Below are 18,729 nucleotides of genomic sequence, written 5' to 3'. Positions count from 1 at the left end.
TCTAGTTTAGACGGACCTCTGTTCGATGCCCAGGTGTGCGTTGATGGAGGCGTAGCGTGCAGTGCCAGTCAGGTTCTTGTCTTCTCTGTAGGGGATGTGCTGTCGTGTTCGGTTATCTCGGTATTTCTTTGCCAAACCAAAGTCGATGAGGAACAACTGTCAGAGAGAGAGAGAGAACAAAGGAGGATTAACTTTTGTGACAGCACACATCAAATATATAAAAATAAGTAGAATTTAACATTAACAGACAATAATATAAATGCTAAGATATCACATTTTATCATTATTCACACGATTTATTCATTCTGTAGTAAGAAGCATTTTATTAAGGACATAATTTGACAGATTAATCTTCCTCATCGATTTAATCACACCATGTGACACATTAATATAGCATGATACTGCACAGTGCTCCCCCCTGTGTTTACCACACACACTCTGCTGTTGTTTTTGCTGGAGTTCATGTAGAAGTTTGAACTAAAGCACCTTAAAATATGAAAATAACATGATCAATGACTACACCAGATTACAGCACATTAAAGCAACAAGTCTACACAATTATTTCTGTCCAAGACACACTCTACATTTGGGGGTGTAATCCACCAGATTCAACACAATATATTTCCATATTAGGTCATTTTGATTAGATTCAATTCAAGAGCCTGTGATTAATATCAGACGACATCTTACATCATTTAACTGAATTAGTTAGATTTCCCATACATTTAAAAGGTGGCTTTGATGTTTTTTCAATTTACTTACTGATAATTCTCACTAAACTTTTAACCGTTCTCCTGTGTTTTACTGCACAAGGCCCGAGATGACCTTTGAATGATTAAAAATTAAGCTTTTAAATTGAAAACTGGATTTTTAAAACAGAGGTGTTGGGATGAAGTTTTTATTAAATTGACACTAAGTGCTCGTAAAGAGAGAGGGAAAGAGCAGCTGTCTTCCTTGATAGATAATGGTGCATTTAACATGGGACGTTTGATAAAAAGTGATACATCCACGGCCCACAACAGCGGATATCTCTCCGTTTGCCCAAAGAGTCTGTCAGTGGGTACTTGTAACACTTTAACGGCTGGAAAGATAGTGAGGAGAGATCATTTCTTGAATCCGCATGGGATCTTGCATGATGCTTACATATGGACCAAAAAAATGAAGGAAAATGAAAATATGGGTGGCAACTAAAGCTGGGAGGCACACCCAGGGCTAGTTGATGTACAAAGTATTTCCACTAGGACTGTCAGCAGTGATGCATTAATCACATTTAATAAAGCTACATCATCATCATTATGATCATCATCATCATCAGTGCATTACAATTTTTTAATCCCAATTTGATTTGGATCAACCAATAAATGTAATCCAGATCGATGGATCATTACACTTCTACTCTACAATGTTTTTTTATGTAAATTCTAATTAGTGAAATATTCAGAGTTAATGCTGAAACTGTCGGCTATACACTTACACACACTCATACAACTGTTCCACCTGTAACAGCATGACAATAGCAAAAGGATCAGACACATCAGCTGGAATTGGCAATCCATCACTTCTTATCGCCACATCCTTCAATGTCATCCATAGTTATTATTTTTTTAATAAAAAATTTTCTGTGACTAATATCTTGGTTTTAAAACTATACTGTTACACCTCTGAACAAGAGGCTATAGGCATTTATATTTTCAGGCCCCTCCACACGTCTGATACCTTAAGAAAGTTTGAAGGAAATCTCTTCAAACTTTGCCCAAATGTCTACTCTGACCCAAGGATGAACCTGTTACATGTTGGAGGTCAAAGGCAAAGGTCAAAAACCATCCCAGCCCATCTTTTTGAAATACCACTGTACTTTCACTATAAGGGGTTACTGTATATCTTGTGAAGGCATACAATCACCAGATGGTGGTTTTTAGGGATGTTCTGATACCATTTTTTCCTTCCTGATACAATTCCGATACCAAGGTGTTGGGAATGGGCCAATACCGAGTACTAATCCGATACCAGTCTGACTGTTCAGACTAGCAAACTATTCTAGACCTATATTTTACTCAGAACAATTCTATTCATCAAATAGAATTGTAAATGTACAACATCTCTGTGACCCTGAAGCTTCATCCTGCTGATTATTGAGTTCTGCTGCTAAACATTAAAATAACAATACACAGGGCTGCATCATAGGGTCTCTCTATCCCTCTCTTTTTTTAATACAAACTTTATCGCACTTTTCTAAATACAATATAAAACTTACAACTCGCATATTAACAATTGTTGTATACAGATATGTACTTAATATATAGGGTTGTATAAATCATCAAGTGCATTGAACTGTATCTCTCCTTTCTGCTATTTTGGGCAGCATCGCGTGATTACGGAACAGCCTGCTATTGCCTGAGAGACACTCAAAGAGAGTAACAATATGGCAGATAGCATTCGAGCTAGCGGCCATAAATGATCGTAATTAAATTAAAATGGATAATAAGACATTCAATATCAGGTTTACTGGTGCAGATTTAATTATTAAAGTCCCCAAAAGTTACACATGTTCCAGGCTCGCTAAAAATGCTGCACTAGATTCAAAGGAATAAACAGTGTCAAAGGGAATACACAACAGCTAGCTGCAAGAGGGAAAACGAGTGAGAGGCAATGATTTATGGTTCAAAAGTTATTTAACTTTTGATAGACTGTGTCACTTCTTGTCTTGTACCACAGCACCGGTCTGGAAGGCGTTTCATATTCGATCACATTCAGGGGAAAACTGTCATGCAGCCACCATTCTTTTCTGGTGCTGCAGGTCCATTGCTTCTTCGATGCACGAAAAAACAGAAGCCCTTGGCTCTGTGTATGGAGTGCTTTCTGGCAGCAAAGAAGAATTGATTTCCGGTTTATAGGGCTAACATTTAGCATGGCTACACGAAGCAAAATACAAAGCTAAACCAAATGGTATTGGACTGGAGCATAAACTCGTGTACTCACCGATACCAATACCTGCATTTAAAGCAGTATCGGATGTATTTCCGATACTGGTATCGGAATTGGAACAACCCTAGTGGTTTCCATCATTATTCAGGTGCATGGTTGTAACAGGTGCCTGAGTTGTCTGCCCACAGCCCTAAGGCAGTTTTGTCCAGTAAGTAAAATTAAACTAACCTCACTTCTCTTGAGTAACAATCTGTTTAACTAAAAGTTTTTAAGTAAATGATCAGCTAATCATTCTCTTTTTTCACATAGTATGTATAAGGGACATGGATCATTTCTTAAGTGCAAAGCAATGCTAAATAGGTTAGTCCATTAACGGCAACTCCCACTACTTGTTAGCTTTAAGCTAAAAATCATAGTCCATCTTTTAGAAATTTGAATTCTCTTCAAATAAATGCCCCTGACTTTGTAATAGGAATTTTTCTTGAAAAGCTCTCATGGCTGTAGAGGAGCCATCTCCATCCCTGAATACTGCTGAGGTGCTGTCAGCCTATGTGTGTAGCATAATCAGTAACAGAGCATAAACACTGAATTTCCCCCTGAGGGATTATGAAAGTATCAGATAAAGAAAATGAATTCTTACAGCATTCACCAGGTTACCATGGGGAGCTCTGACCACAGATCACCTGTCTGTTCATTTTTACGTCAGTACATCTGGAGATGGTCATCAAAATGTCCTTACAATGTTTCAGTAAGGGTACACCTACACAAGGCCCAATTTTCCCGCACCATGCCAAAGGATGTTTGCCCCCCTTCCCAACTCCCAACCAGGCATGAGCATGGATACGTCATCACGTAGTTATGTGACACACGCAGCTTACATGAAGCAGTGTCTAAAATGCAGCGCAATAAATACACAGACAACATAACAGTAAATGTGTTCACTTTGTGGCTTGTTTTGAGTCATTTGATCTGCTACAGCCATCTAACCTCCAATTTCCACATACAGCGAACACGTCGTGAACCACCGGTGAATTGTACTAGAGAGCACATCGCTCCCTCTCTAGTCTATCAGAGCATTTCCACAGCCAACACTCAAGACCGGCAGCGGCGCGTGCCTGGACCGATACTTTGCTCCGCTTCGTTCGAGATGCGCTGCAGGTCTATTTTCAGCACTGGCCGCTGTCGAACCGTGTCAATACCCGTCGATCAGAGAGCAAAGAGGAAGTCACAAGCATAGAATATCCAGTGCTTTTAAAATACAAAACAATGCATGGACTCCCGATCATAAATCATCACTAGATCATCATTACATCTCATCCTGCAGCGAGAGCAAAGGGTCACTGAGAGGTCAGTGGGTCACAGAGCTAAAAGAGTGCCACTGATGAGGAAAAGTGAACTTATGGGGATACTTAGCCAAAGAATTTTACATAAAACCACAGATCCTTTAAGCTAATGTTAACTTTTTAACTCCCTAATGTACTCACTCAATGGCGGAAGCAATAATATCATGGACTTATACCGGAAAGGATGATAAATCAAGCCCCAAAGGTAAAATAGCCTGCTATTGACAAACTATTCCTGCGTGAACTCGCAGTTCTACCTCTATCTTCTATCTCTTCCTACTGATCAGGGCTGCGTGCTGCGGTGCAGTGCTCTAGACTCGCTTCCAGTGGCCGAGGTCTCTCACCTTTGGTTGGACCAAACCCGTGGCACTTCAGTGCGCGGCACAGTCGTCCTATGTGGAAATTACTGGTAATACCACAATAGTTTAAAATGATGGTTGAGAGGAGTGGTCCTATTAGTTATACATCAGGTCTACCCATGCTTGTGTAGATGCATGAGCAACTGTAGAGCTCCACCTCTTCTTACTTAACCAGGACCCCAGAAGTGAACAGTGCACTCACACAGGCCACAACTGGACTTGCTTAGCTGTGAGTGTGCCCTAAAAAGAGGAGCCTGACGGGGCATTTACTCAGTGATGAATGAAATGTTTACAGAGCTGTCAGAAGATTCTTCCTCTGATTTCAACATATCATGCAGCACAACAACACATCCAAACAAAATCAATCCATTTAGAGCTTGAAAAACTCAAACAGAAAATCACATCATTGATGTTTGTGCAGCAGAAGCAGCAGTCAGCAGGGTGGGCTAATTTCTGGTAAAGTATCTGATGGTTATACTGGCCTGAGAATGATTGGAGTTAACTCAGAAATAAAACAGCAGGGTGATGCTAACCACTAACCAGCTGCATGATGAAGCACTTATGTGAGGCTAATGCTGAATGAATGTGAGGCACACTGAAGCCTTGAAATGTCAGACTGAACTTAGAGCGGAGAAGAGACTGAAATATTGATTATTAAAGAGTCACTGAGCTGTCAGTAATCATGAACTGTGATGAAATAAGCCGTGCATGTGTGTGTGTTTGATATGGGCAGGTCAAGCAGGTGAGATGGAGGCAGGCAGTGAACACACACTGAACTGAAGCTGCTGATAATGTGTGTGATCTGTGGTTTAAGGTGCAGCAGTGACACCAAAGTTGGTCTAAAGCTGGGCAACATATCAAGCTTTAACACATGTCTATATTGTTGAAAAAGGATATCTAGGGTAAGACAATATTGTTCTTTTGTATATAGTTTATGCTGATAAACAGAAAATGTCTGTTAGGTTCAGTTAAAGAAAGATTCATAACAGAAAGAACCACTAACAGTAATATTATCTTTCAAAAATGGTAAAGAATAATCTTTTTTTTTAAGAGCATTTACATAATTCGTTCAAAAGAAGAAAAAAAAATTAGTGTCTGAATGAGTGCAAATTATTTCATTTACAGAGGTGCTGCTAGTCTGAACAGAACTAATTGTGGTTAATATGATGGGTGCTAGCTGGTTGCTTCTGGTCTTACTGGAACCCAGTGTGTTAATATGACAGCAAAGCGACAGCTGCTGATGTGCACACAGCTGGTGTTGTGGTAAAGTCACACCTGGTTTAATCCTGAGAAAGATGGATCCTGAGAAGAGCTAACAGCCACGCTTCTTTTCCTCTTCCCCACTGACGAGTCTAAACACTAGGGCACACAGTAAAGGGGAGGGGTCAAATCAACAGCCTCTGTCCGTCACTCACATTAGCATCAGCTTGCTAACACAGTCCCTCACTTGCACACACACCTGGAAGGAGTCATGTCATCATCAGAACAGAAGAAACCACGCACTGTGGTTAACTCCTGTCAGATGAAACCTGAACCTCCCCGTCTGACTGTGACAGCGAGTGACGGCGGGCATGGTCGTCCTTTATCCATCAACAGAAATACATCTAGCATTAGAATATCGTTAAATAGGTAACACTTATTTAATCTGCATTAATTTTTCGTTAAACAACTGAATCTGCTGTCTGCTGCAGGGGGAGGAGGGTGACTCAGGTGGGTCTATTTAATTGTTTTAGTATTTTTACAGACCAGCACACACACAAAGGCTGCAGCTTTTCCATCACTATTTATACAAACACACACTGAGATATGGATTAGTAGTGGAGGAAAATGTGTAGGGGTGCACCCACAACAGGCACTGTGCCTGAGCATGTCTGACCCCCAAGTCCAGTCCATTTCACTCTGTATGCTCAAGGATAGCTCACCTTGGCGCATTTGTAAGAGGTGGGCTTTGGCATGATATGGTTGCTTGTACACATTTACATGCACTAGCATGGGATACAAAGCACAATCTTGATCGCTCAACTGCCTTGTAAAATTGATAAATCAAGGAGAGTTAGAGGGCTTTAGCTGACTATAATGACTTGTAATAATCCACAACTTCAGTAAAAATACAGCTGTTATGTTGTTCTCCACAGTGCTGACTCTGAGACTGCTTATTGTAAACCAAAGGGTGCTTCATGATGATGCAAAACCCATGCCTGTGTTGTATTTCGATGTAATAATAAATGTACAGGAGGCAACTGTGTTCAAGCCTAGTTCTGGCCAAGAGCAATGTGAATGCATGCCAGTGGGGGACTAGGGGGCAACAGTGCTTTGGCATGACTAGGCCTGGTGTGAGTGCACCCCGAGTCTCTTCATTAGCATCAATCTGGTATAATGGAGAATAAACCTATGGATCTATCTGCACCTCTGCCATATACAAACTGATAGCAGAGAATGCTATGTAGAGCATCTATCTGCACCATCCCACTCAAATAGTCATGTACCGCTCACAGCTGAGTGAAATTAAATTTGGGAAAAAGTGCCCCTAAAGCAGTTCACAGTTCATGTGGCTGTAGGGGTCAGGAATCAAACCAGCAACCTTTTGACTGAGAGATGACCCATACCCCACTGACCCAAAGACATGTAAATGCCATTCTGCCTTTTCACATGTGGTCATAGAGTCAGTTTCGGATCATTGTTGAAATCTAAAATTAAACTAGTGTACTTTGTTAGTACTTACCTCATTCTCTAAACAGTCAATGCTTTTTAACACACTGCCGCAATCACTAATGCTCACACTCCGATAGCAGAGGCTGTCAGGAGAAGTGTCCTTCAGTATTACATAGTGTCTTAACAGCACATAAATGTAGGTTATCAAGGTTGTCAGGATTCCAAAATTTTTAACTTTGATATACCAGTAAAAAAACAGATTTTCAATACCCTTTTCAAAACTAGAGCAAAAAAAATCCTAGAAAAAGAATCAGTTAGTCTTTTTGTAATTAACAACCCGCAGTGCTTATACAGGATATGTAACAGAACAAGCTCTTACAAATAATAGTAGTATTTTTTCATAGTGTTGTTTCTTTAGAAAACAGTGCAGTAGAGCACATTTAATGCTTTTTCAAGTAAAAATATTGAATTAATTCATACAATAGACTTGATGGACTCAAAAACAAAAGTTCTAAATACAGCACAAGATTGTTGATCAGTTTTTTTTGGCGGTGATATTTTCAAATCTTGCTGAAACCACATAAACCACATGAATATATAATCCTGTTGTGGTGAGCAAGTTTGCTTTTACAACACTAAATCCCTACAGCTCATGTGGAAGCCAACAGTCATCACCCTCTAGCCTGCCCACCCCCTCAGACTCGGGGTGTTAACCACGAAGCAGCCATTGTTTACACAGCGGCACCACAGCTTTTACACTGTACATTATGACTGACTTCACTAGAGGGGTTACATTATTAACCAGCACAAAAGCCAACGGAGCTACATAACTAACAGTAGCCATTCCTTGAGGCAGCCACACTAAACAAAACATCATTAGTCCCCGGGTTTATAATAACTGTAAATGTATTTTTTATGAACATGACTTAACTGCTTTAATGTCCAGATGTCTACCCAGATAACTAGTGTTCTGTCCCTTTGTTTAAACTTTTTGGGGGCATGTTGTGTACATCTGCCTCATTTAGGAAATATTGCCACAAAAGAGTCCTGGTTTTCGTTCTCCAGTAACAATGCTTTCAGAGTCTAAATCGTCATGTTTTATTAGCTTGGTTCTTGTTGATAAGTGTTTCATTCATCTCCTGCTTAAACCTTTGAACCCACTCACATCACGTGCAGCTGAACAGCAACAGGTAATAGATTGGTTTATCTCCTTCTCTGCTATTCATCTTTGGAGCCATGAGTTGAAATCTGATTGTATATCTGTTTTTTTAAGCTGAGCTTAGGACTTTAGGTCTATCGAATGCAAAACTAAATGGTATTGTTTCATTTCAAAAATGTGGTATCGGAAAAGTATCAAAAGTATTGATTTTTTGAAAACCTTATCAGATATCGCCATGCTTCATGCAGTACTGCATGCTCACCCTTCACACGTTATCTGTCTATTTAATCAGCTTTTTGAGTATTAGGGATGGGGATCAAAACTTGGGTCCATAAGGACCTGTTTCTGTATATTTGAAATACCTGAAAATCAATAACGTTCTGGCTTATCGATACTGCTATCGAGTCTCACAGGCTCTGTGATGTAACGTCATTTTAAGATATAACTGGTGTAAAAAATACATCAGTTCTTACAAGGGGAACATAAACTAAAAACACATCAATATTGTGCATAACATTAGACCACAGTGTGGTACCTTCAACTGGCGGCTTGAGGAAAAAGACGCTGCCTGCGAGTAAAACATATCCACCTGCACTGGGAGTAACAGGCTCTCACATCCCTCACTTAAGCTAATTCAGAACATTTTTCTTCTGCAGCTGCTCAGATAAATGCTGAAAAGTGTTCAAAAACTTTGAACAAGTCCTGTTTGTCAAAAGTATTAATCCAGTGTAGAAATCCGCAAAGGAATCAGCAGAACTTAACTAGCTGAAAGACGGAAAATATGATGCGTTTAGGTAACCTGAGTAAATTAGACGTAATTAGATATGCTCAAATATATAAAAAAAGGGAAAATTTAGTTTTGGATGAGAAACCTTAATAAATACATTTGTGATATGAAGAATGTGTTTATATTTGAGGGATATAAAATAGAAGTTACAGACTGAATTATAGCTTTTTAATTCAAGCACTACTTAGCTAAGACCACTGGAGTGTAAATATTTGTCTCCATTTTGTTTTTCCACCCAACTATACAATAAAAAGTATTGATAGCAGTATCTACAAGGACTTGGATCATTAAGGAGTATCGATGAGGGTATCAATATCTATAAAAATTGATGATCCCCATCCCTAGTGAGCATCAGTTTTTCCTTCAACAGTGTGACATCTAGGGTTTTTATTTAGTAAGCTGAGAAACAGAAGCACAAGGCTTTTCAATGATAAGCCTTTGACCGAGGTCAGATGTTTTGCCTCCGTGTAATTGAAGATAAAGCACAACATTTTAATCATGGATATGGATATTATCAACGCATCACTATGTCCACTTTGTAAAACAAGCTAACAAAATCTCTGAGGAAGACAAGGGAAAGAAAAACAAGGAAATATTCCTATTGGACACTCCTGGTGCCTTGATGTTCTCCTTGTTTTGCCCATCTCAACAATCTCATGGCTGATAATCCACATGCAAATATAGATCCCTCCTTTGTGAAAATCAGGGCTGGTAACCAACGCTGATGTTTAAAGAAACAATTAAAGAAACTATACATTTTGATATGTATTTTCTACATCAGATCTTCATAATACATACTGTACACTTATCAAATCAGCAATGATATTTGATTTCTTATAATTTACAGTTCTCCCTCTTTATGAAATGCTACTTAACATGTTTTACTACCTGCATGTCACCGACTGAGCCACACAGAAATGTTTAATTCATGAGGACTGTAGACTGTAAACATGGCGACGCCTCTTCATACAGTAATGACGAGTTAAACAAGCACATGCACACACACAGATGCACACCCAATCACGTGTAGGAGCAGTCAGACCTGTCCAAACCGGATATGCTACATTTACACTCGTCCGTTTAAAATAAAGCATCTAGGTGTCACCTAACTCACTTTACATGAAGCAACAGGCTATGCATTTTAAAAACACAAATTGTTTTCAACTGAATTTTATAACTGGTATGAAGCATTCCATCTTCTCTGCGTGACCTGGAAAGTCTACTGACAAACCCATCAAAAACTACCATAATCCATTGGGATGAAACCACATAATACCCAAATAAGACCGCTGAGCCTCTTCTCTGCCTGGGCCAGATAGTGGCCTGACGTGGCTGGGTGGAAACCCCAAACTGTTCAGCAACTTCAGATGAAAACTGACCAAGAATGACAATAATTTCACTTTCAGTACTTCAATAATTACTGTCTACAGTCCTCAGACACCTACCAAGTGTTAATTTGAAGAAAAGGTGATGTAACATAGGTAAACATGCTCTTGTCTCAACTTTTTTTTTTAAACATGTTGCAAGTATCACATTCAGAGTGTGTATATTATATCCAGAGGTAGGAAACAAGAACATTCATGGCACTCTGCAGGGTCAAATTATTAATAGTACCAAAGTAGTGAAGTTTCATACACTGCTGCTCTTCATCCACACAATGTCCTACCCCTTTTGGAATTAGGGTTTGTATGTTATTTATTTACTAACAATGTTTGTTTTGTTGTATCCAGCATTTTCTTCTTGCCTTTGCATCATTTTGAGATGATTTATGTGGTACTGCTAGCTGTGATGCAAACTGTTCCATATAATCAAGAACCCTGGATCTTGTGCTCATGTTTAAGCTTGCATAATCTCAATGCTTCCAAATGGAAGCATTGAGATTGAGATTATCTAATATTGTTCAGCCCTAACCTTGCAAAGCAGATGGATATGCGAATCCATCTTGCAAAGCTCCCATCTGAACAGTTTGGGCCCGGCTAGAAAGTGACAGGACCAATCAGCAACAAGGGGCAGTACTTTCAGGCGCACCAGAGTCGTGACGTAAAAACAAGCAGCAGCAAGAGCTGGTGCAATTATGGAGGAAGAGATTAGCGTGGATGCTGTTAAAATGCCAGTTTTAACAGAACTTGACAACATTTCTTTGTTAAAAGAAGAACAAAGAACAGCAGTGAGTTGTTTTCTTTTCAAAAACGACAAAAGTTGATTACTCACATGTCCATAGTCACAATGTTTTGCATTATTTCTCAGTAGCTGTGCACGCGCGGCTTGCTAGCGGCTATGTCACGTGTTTTGTTGCTCTGATTGGCCCGTAGAGATGTGACAGACAGTTCACCCAGTAACACTCCGAGTTTTTTTCAAAGCCTCTGCCTTTTCTCAAATGTTTCTTATTGAAGCTTTCCCAGATGGATGTGTGAAATAAATCCATCTGGCGTGTCAGGTTAGTTCAGCCCTGGCTGAAGTTAGGAATTTGAAGTTTGCATCACATTGACCCAAAAAATAAAAAACTTTCACATGAAACTGTTCTTTGAAACATTTCAAGTTGTTTCTGTTCACTTGATTAGTGACTTGAAAACAAAAAATGTAGGGGTGGGTAAAAATATCGATTAATCGATGCATCGCGATATTTCCTCCCCCAGTTCAATATCGATTCAGCAAATCCTCTGAATCGATTCACCTCCTGGCCAGTGGGGGTCGCTGTGCGTGTGATTCGCGTTGTATGGACGAAGGCCACACTGGACCAAACAACAACAACCAACCATAACCATGTTATGTGAGGTTTATCACAATTTCTAAGAGGACAGAAATAGTCTTTAAGTTTACATGCACTTTACTTTTTCAGTGTTTATACAGAACTGTCCTGTTTTTTGCTTTTGTACTCCATCTGCACAACTAAGTTATTATTTTGCAAATTTTTATTTTCAGATGTTTTAATGCTCAAAAATGTGAGGTGACTTACCAAATATGTTCACATGGGCATGAAAATAATTATTAAAAAATTGTCAACAGGTTATTTCTACTTCTTACGGAATCGACATTGAAGCACTTAAATCAATATCAATATTGAATCAAACGATATCGAATCGAATCGAATCGCAACCTAAAGAATCGAAATCGAATTGAATCGTGAGGTTCTTAACAATGCCCAGCCCTAAAAAAAAAGGCAACCGATTTAACCCCTGGCTGGGTTCTTTAGGTTCTACCTGAGAGGGACAATCAGTGTTTGGAGTGTTAGAGGAGGACATGTTTTTTTAAACCTGCAGTACAGCCACACAGTAAAGATGGAGCACCAGACTGGCTATCATTCAGTTTTACGTTACAGACCTCAGAATATGTGCTCAGCTGTCTTCAGTGCTCCCTCTACACAACATGATACATGATCGTACATGCTGAACATGTTTAATACTTATGATTTCAAATGGGGGAAGCTACAATCATCTTCTGAGCAGATTGGGGAGGATAAAATCACTCAACACATCTCATACTACAGAAAACTCTGACAAAATAATCTTTAGAACCTGAAGTGCTAGAAAAAAACGGATTCACCTCAGAATCACGTATTAATTTCCACAAGTCTCCATTAAATCAAAATGTCCAATAATCTATACATTCGCACAGCATTTCATCCTGAGTACAAACCTGTTGCTGATATTTTCCACTGTTTAGTCTCTTCCTTGGTGCACTCATTTGCTGCAGTGGTGTGTGGCGCATACGCTGTGCTGCTAACATTAGCAGCACTAGCTCTCAGCATCTGTAACGTTTACTGTATCTGACATACTGACATGTTGCCTATGTCTATGAAGCTGAGACACTCAGCTCCTCCCATTTTCCCTTAAGGAAGGTGTTACAGGCACGCTGTGGCTTCTATGATCCTTGGGGAAGAGGAAGCCTGGCCTGACGTATTTGCTATGCCTAGTCTGCTAAATAAAAGTGAGGTACTTCAGGGATGAATCAAAAGCCTGAGTTTATGATACACCACCAGGAGTTACAGTAAGCGAACAGGCAACATTACTTTAGGGATCTGTCAGCCAATACTACACTGACAATAAAATTACAAATTCCATCATCCGTGTCATTTTAGAGACCTGCACTCTTTTTTTGTAGAAGTTTCTGATAAATATTCAGTTATCTGGCTTAGGCTCACAAATTTTATTTCTATTAAAATATTTTGAAATTTAGGCACAAATAAATGTTTGCTTTAAGTTTCTTTTTGTGTATTACATTGTCATAATCAGCTAATATAGCACTACAGCTAATATAGCACTACAACAACACATCTGAATATATTCATTTTAAATGCAAAGCAAACTGGAGTAGATCCTGAACTAATCACCTCTGTATAACCTATGGGGAATATGCTGAGAATCAGGAATTGTTTGAACCAAAAATGGATTCCTAATCCAATCATGACACAAAGAATTAGTATTTAATCAAATCATGAGATTCTTAAAGATTCTCACCCTGTTTAGCACCATTAAATAATTGAGCCTTTGCTCAAATTGATAACATGATCTCATAATGCGTGTCCCGCTTTAGCTGAACATGTGTCACCATGGTAACCACACAATGATTCAGCTGAATCTATAAACTAACTGCAACAGCCTCAATGGTGGGACAGACAACTGAACGTGAACTGGGGTTAGTTTGTTTTTTTCCAGTCACAGCTGATGATGAGGTCAGTATACAATTGACATCAGCACGCAGGAATGCCATGTACGTGACCGCGTTTTTACCATGGTGAACATGCTGCCTGTGTATTAACTTGCATGGCGCAGGTGTAAGGTCTTACCTTGTTACAGTGACGGCCGATGCCCATAAGGAAGTTGTCTGGTTTGATGTCTCTGTGGATGAAGTTCTTTGTGTGAACATATTCAATTCTGCTGATCATCTGAGGAAGAGGAGGAGGAGGAAAGCAGTTATTATTTGTTGTTTTTCTTCTTCTTCATCCTCACAGTCCTCGTCATCATCTACTAAAACATGTTCAAATCAACACAGATCCATGATATCATCAGATCAGAGCAAAAATTGACAACAGCCAATGGGGAGCCTGAAAAAGGGCTGAGCAATAAACTGATTTTATCCATTCATTTAAGTGGTTTAGGAGGATTTTTAAAAATCAGAACACACAATACCAGAATTGTCAACTTTGACAAGGCTCCTAGATTCTTTAAAATATAAAATTTAGGACCTTTAAAGATGTTTTTAAGACCTGAAATGAGAAAAATAAAATCCCTTTTTGTGCAGAAAAAGGTAAAAGAATTAGACACGTGGGATTTCTTAGTACACCAGATGAGGTTGAATTTTTTGATGAAAGGCACAGTTTATGAAATGTCAAACGGTAAGGGTAAGGTATATTCACATTTTTGGGGGTCACAAATGTCCACATTTCATGATTTCTGGCCCATTTAATGACTCTTTTCAATCAATATACTGTATAGTGATATTCATCATAAAATATTTTAGCAGTGTATAAAAGCAGATATTATAAACAGTTAATAAATTATTTAAAAGGAAAATTATGTTTTGTTTCATGATAAACCAGTCAAAATAGCAGGCAACTTGGTAAACCAGAGGTAAAGGGACTGGCAAGTGTGTCACAACAGTACTTAGCTTATTTAATCACAGTGAGTGATATATAATGAGATGAAGATCTGGTGTCCTCCCCCAGGAAATTTTGAACATCCTATGCTGAATTCTAGTGAATATTTATGAAATAATTTGTGGAATAATAACTTGTGCAATATGAAATAATTTTTCAGTTAGAAAAACAAAATTATTAATTAATAATCAACAAAAAATGTGCTTCCTTTATAAAGCTTATTTTTTTGTTAGCTTGAATTTGTTATTTTTAACATGGCCATTTTTAAAACTGAGCAGTTTCAGATACAACACAAATCACATGAGATACCTCAATTTGCTGCAGTAATGCCTGAAAGCCAAACATGAAATGGTACAAGAGGCAACAAATTTCGACAAAATTAGAGGATTGGTTTGTTTACACTGCACAGAAAGACTTTAAATAGCCTACAAGTTTTCTTTTAAATTGTTTTGCAAAACCAGTCAAAACTAAGCCATACTAAAACCTGAATGATACCACAGCAACAAAAATAAAAGTACTGGGCACAGTGCTGGGCAGTTAGTCCTGACTGCAGTGTGCAGATCAGGGCGGAACTCTGTCCGCTTAACGTTGTTATTTCATTGGCTAAGCTAAGTTTGGGGGGCAGAGCTCAAGGCCATTCCATTGGCTGAGTTGGAGCTCAACGTCGTTAGTGGTATTTAGAAAGGTTTTTACAGATTTGCGGTATTTAGAAAAGTATTTACTGATTTTGAGTTTATGTAGATGAGTTGGAGAGAAATTTAGGTGGCTTTTTTAGCTGATAAGGAGGGATTTTTTTCTAAAGGTTTTAATGGGCATTTTGAGCGTTTATTTGATAGAGGAGGATAGTGGATAGAGTCGGGGACAGGAGCGGGGGAGAGGCATGCGGTAGAGGGCCTCAGGCCGGGTTTGAACCTGGGCCGTCCGTGTGAATGGGGCGCGCCTTAACCACTTGGCCACCTGCGCCCCTTTTTTTTTTTTTTTTTAGTAGGGGAGAGACAGGAAGAGAGACAGAAACGAGGTTTCAGCTGTTTGTGGATGAGGGGTGGGATGAGGAAGACAGCTGGATATGGTCCGGAGTAGATGATTGTAGACAAGACGCTTTTTATGAAAGTCAGTTGTGATAGTAAAGTCAGCCTCCTCACTTTTAGGATTCGCCCAGCTCTAAACTCTCCTTATGAATATTAGAGGATGCTATGTTAAAGCACATCAGAACTTATGTTAGATAGCGAGAACAGGGCTAAACCACAGGATGAATAAACTCTTTAACCAGCCAGTCAACTCATCACACATCATGTTAACATGTTTTTAAAAAAGAGCTGATGCTCTAATAAACTCTTCAGCAACAAGTGACACACAGCTACCTACGTGTCTGTGTAACCTGCCAAGAGGATCTCATGCAGCGTCTTTGGATCAAACCAACTACAGGGAGAGGGGTGGATGTTTTGGAGGTTTGGATAAAAAGCACAAGTAGAGGACTTGCTTTGACTTGAAAAATATTAGAAATGACAGGACCACACTTAACAATAGGGGGATACGCGGCAGAAATTACAAGTTGGGGGTGGAGCGGGAGACAGGGTAAAAAAGCAGAGGTTGCAAAATGAAGTGAAGTTGTAACGAGACTGAACGCGATTGGTTTATGGAACGTTGAGATGGGTGGAGTCGAATGCCGAACGTTGAGCGCCGCCCGATCTGCACGCTGCAGTCAGGGGCTTTTCACCATTTTGGGTAATTTATTTGCTGGAAAGCTCCCATATATTGTCTAAATTGCACAAAAACACTGGCGACATTAGGACAGGAAGAAAATCTACTGTAAATTCAATTATTTGTTTTCAAAAATGTTTTGCTTTACAATACCGGTTTGATAGCAACAGCCATAAACTTCTGTTTCCAGCATACAAAAAGCCACTGCCATGTAAACAAACAACCAAACTATACAAAACATTACTATTTATGGACAAAATCGCTGTCTTGTAAGCATGGCCTCAAACGTGTTGAAGCTACTTCAAATTAGCTTATGAAGTGTGTGTGTGTGTGTTACCTGGTCTGCCAGCATGAGGACTGTCTTCATGGTGAAGCGGCGGGAACAGAAGTTGAACAGATCCTCCAGACTGGGTCCCAGCAGATCCATCACTAGGACGTTATAATCCTTCTCCTGTCCATACCACCTGCACACACACAGACACACACAAAGACACACAGGTTAACATGGGGGGTCTGAAACAAAAAATTACTGAATTAGTACTGTGCAATGATTTTTTATTTCAATTTACAAATATTGTTATTTTTACTGGCACCTGGTTGGAGTGTGGTACTACCACCTGGCATTTGCTGTGGCACATCTGATCTACACAGGGGATGATTGTTTTAAAGAAGACACCTGTTTATGTAATGTGAGATCAATTTATAAGAGCTGAAGATAATAGCTCCTGGTGTTTATTTAAGGGGTTAATTGTAGGGAAGCACAATATAGCATGATGACAGTATCAGCAGATATAAAAATGTATGTTGGTATCAGTGCTGATTGTAAAAATGAGTGCAGATGCCGATACCAATGTAAAAAGTAACAATTTAGCCAATGATTCTGATGCTGAAGATTTTCCATTCCTTCTTTCGGTGTTACACTTTCACAAGGCAAATATTTTCTTTCATCTTTGACCAAAAAAACAGAATTTGAATCTGAATTTGTCTAAAAGGCAGCCACACACTGCATCTTCACACAACATGAAGTATTAAGTCAGTCTACAATCAGCTGTTAAGCATGTTAACAAGCACTGACCTCTGCATAAACTCTGCAGCTCAACATGCTTTGACCTCACACAGCTTCTCCTGCAATGCACTACTCCTCTACTCCCTGCACTGAACACCACCTCAGTCTGTCTTCATTACTTTGAGACTCAGGGTGCTTTTACCCCTTGGCTCATCATTCATTCTATTCAGACAATAAAATGATCCACCGTTGTGTGTTTCCCTTGGGTCGTTTTGCATCCACACTGCAATATTGTGAAGCAGGTTCAAGCTCACACCACCTATGGGCTGTTTTTATGCCATTATATCACAGCCTACTTTTCACACTGCATAGAAAAATGTTGCTATGTAAGAGGGGCTTTCAAAACTCTGTTCGTGTTACTGTTTAATTTGTGCAATGTTAACTGGTGTTAAAATGGCATTCATTGGGGGCATTTCTTTGTTTAGTTTCCATTATAGACATATCTGATGAGCTAGATATGTTTATAATTATCATGAATAAATGAAAAAACAGGCATCAATGAGGACTCCTGGCATTTTCAAAATCTGTTCTAGCCATGGCATCACAGACAATCAGCTAAATGTCACCAATTACCATGGTCACTCAGTGTAGCAGCTGTTAGCTGTGGAAGCAGAGATGCTCTGTCAGCAGGATGAAAGTATAGAGCAGCTCTAAAAGCGGAGGCTCTAGTGATCAGAAGTAAAGTTAGAACGATTATCAGGCTGGCAAATTATTGATGCAGATATTTGGCATTCGGCAGATTATCCATATCAGCATTTTACTGTACTGGTAACAGGCCAAAATCAATTAATTCAAAGGTTAATTAATTTTAAAAATTAAATTATTTTTGCTCCACTGCAAGGTATGTCTTCCCCTTTTGTTTTGTTTTCACCTTCTCACCTAATGTCTTGCCCACAACACTATCTGACTGGCTTGATGTCACCCAGCTACCAGCCAATCAACACTCCTGCTACTACAAAGTTGCTCTGTACTGTTTCTCATGTTGACAGAGCTAGTGATAAATTGTTTATTTTCCTTTATTTTTTAACAAGCATTGTTACTTTTGCCACATTATGTACATTTTGTTTGTCATAACAACGGTGCATAATGGTTCCAATATCGGATATCGGTCACATGCACACTACTAGTGACTGGTATTGAT

The 18,729-nt window shown here is 39.2% G+C and overlaps 1 protein-coding gene across 4 annotated transcripts in view; it reads right to left on the bottom strand.

Moving 5' to 3' along the window:
- Nucleotides 1-18,729, bottom strand: part of csnk1a1 (casein kinase 1, alpha 1) — a 59,504-nt gene that overhangs the window by 12,048 nt on the left and 28,727 nt on the right. For 3 of the 4 annotated variants that reach the window (XM_041797037.1, XM_041797034.1, XM_041797035.1), the window contains exons 3-6: nucleotides 16,860-16,986; nucleotides 14,012-14,110; nucleotides 5,903-5,986; nucleotides 17-156 (exon numbers count right to left, since the gene is read on the bottom strand). In XM_041797037.1, the coding sequence (XP_041652971.1) occupies nucleotides 17-156; nucleotides 5,903-5,986; nucleotides 14,012-14,110; nucleotides 16,860-16,986 (450 nt within the window). The remainder of the gene's footprint in view (nucleotides 1-16; nucleotides 157-5,902; nucleotides 5,987-14,011; nucleotides 14,111-16,859; nucleotides 16,987-18,729) is intronic. The other variant, XM_041797036.1, reaches the window with a different exon arrangement.

This window comes from Cheilinus undulatus, linkage group 10 (genome assembly GCF_018320785.1).
Source record: "Cheilinus undulatus linkage group 10, ASM1832078v1, whole genome shotgun sequence".
Classification (NCBI taxonomy): Eukaryota; Metazoa; Chordata; class Actinopteri; order Labriformes; family Labridae; genus Cheilinus; species Cheilinus undulatus.
Note: the sequence above shows the minus strand (reverse complement) of the source record. Positions and strands in the feature narration are given on the sequence as shown.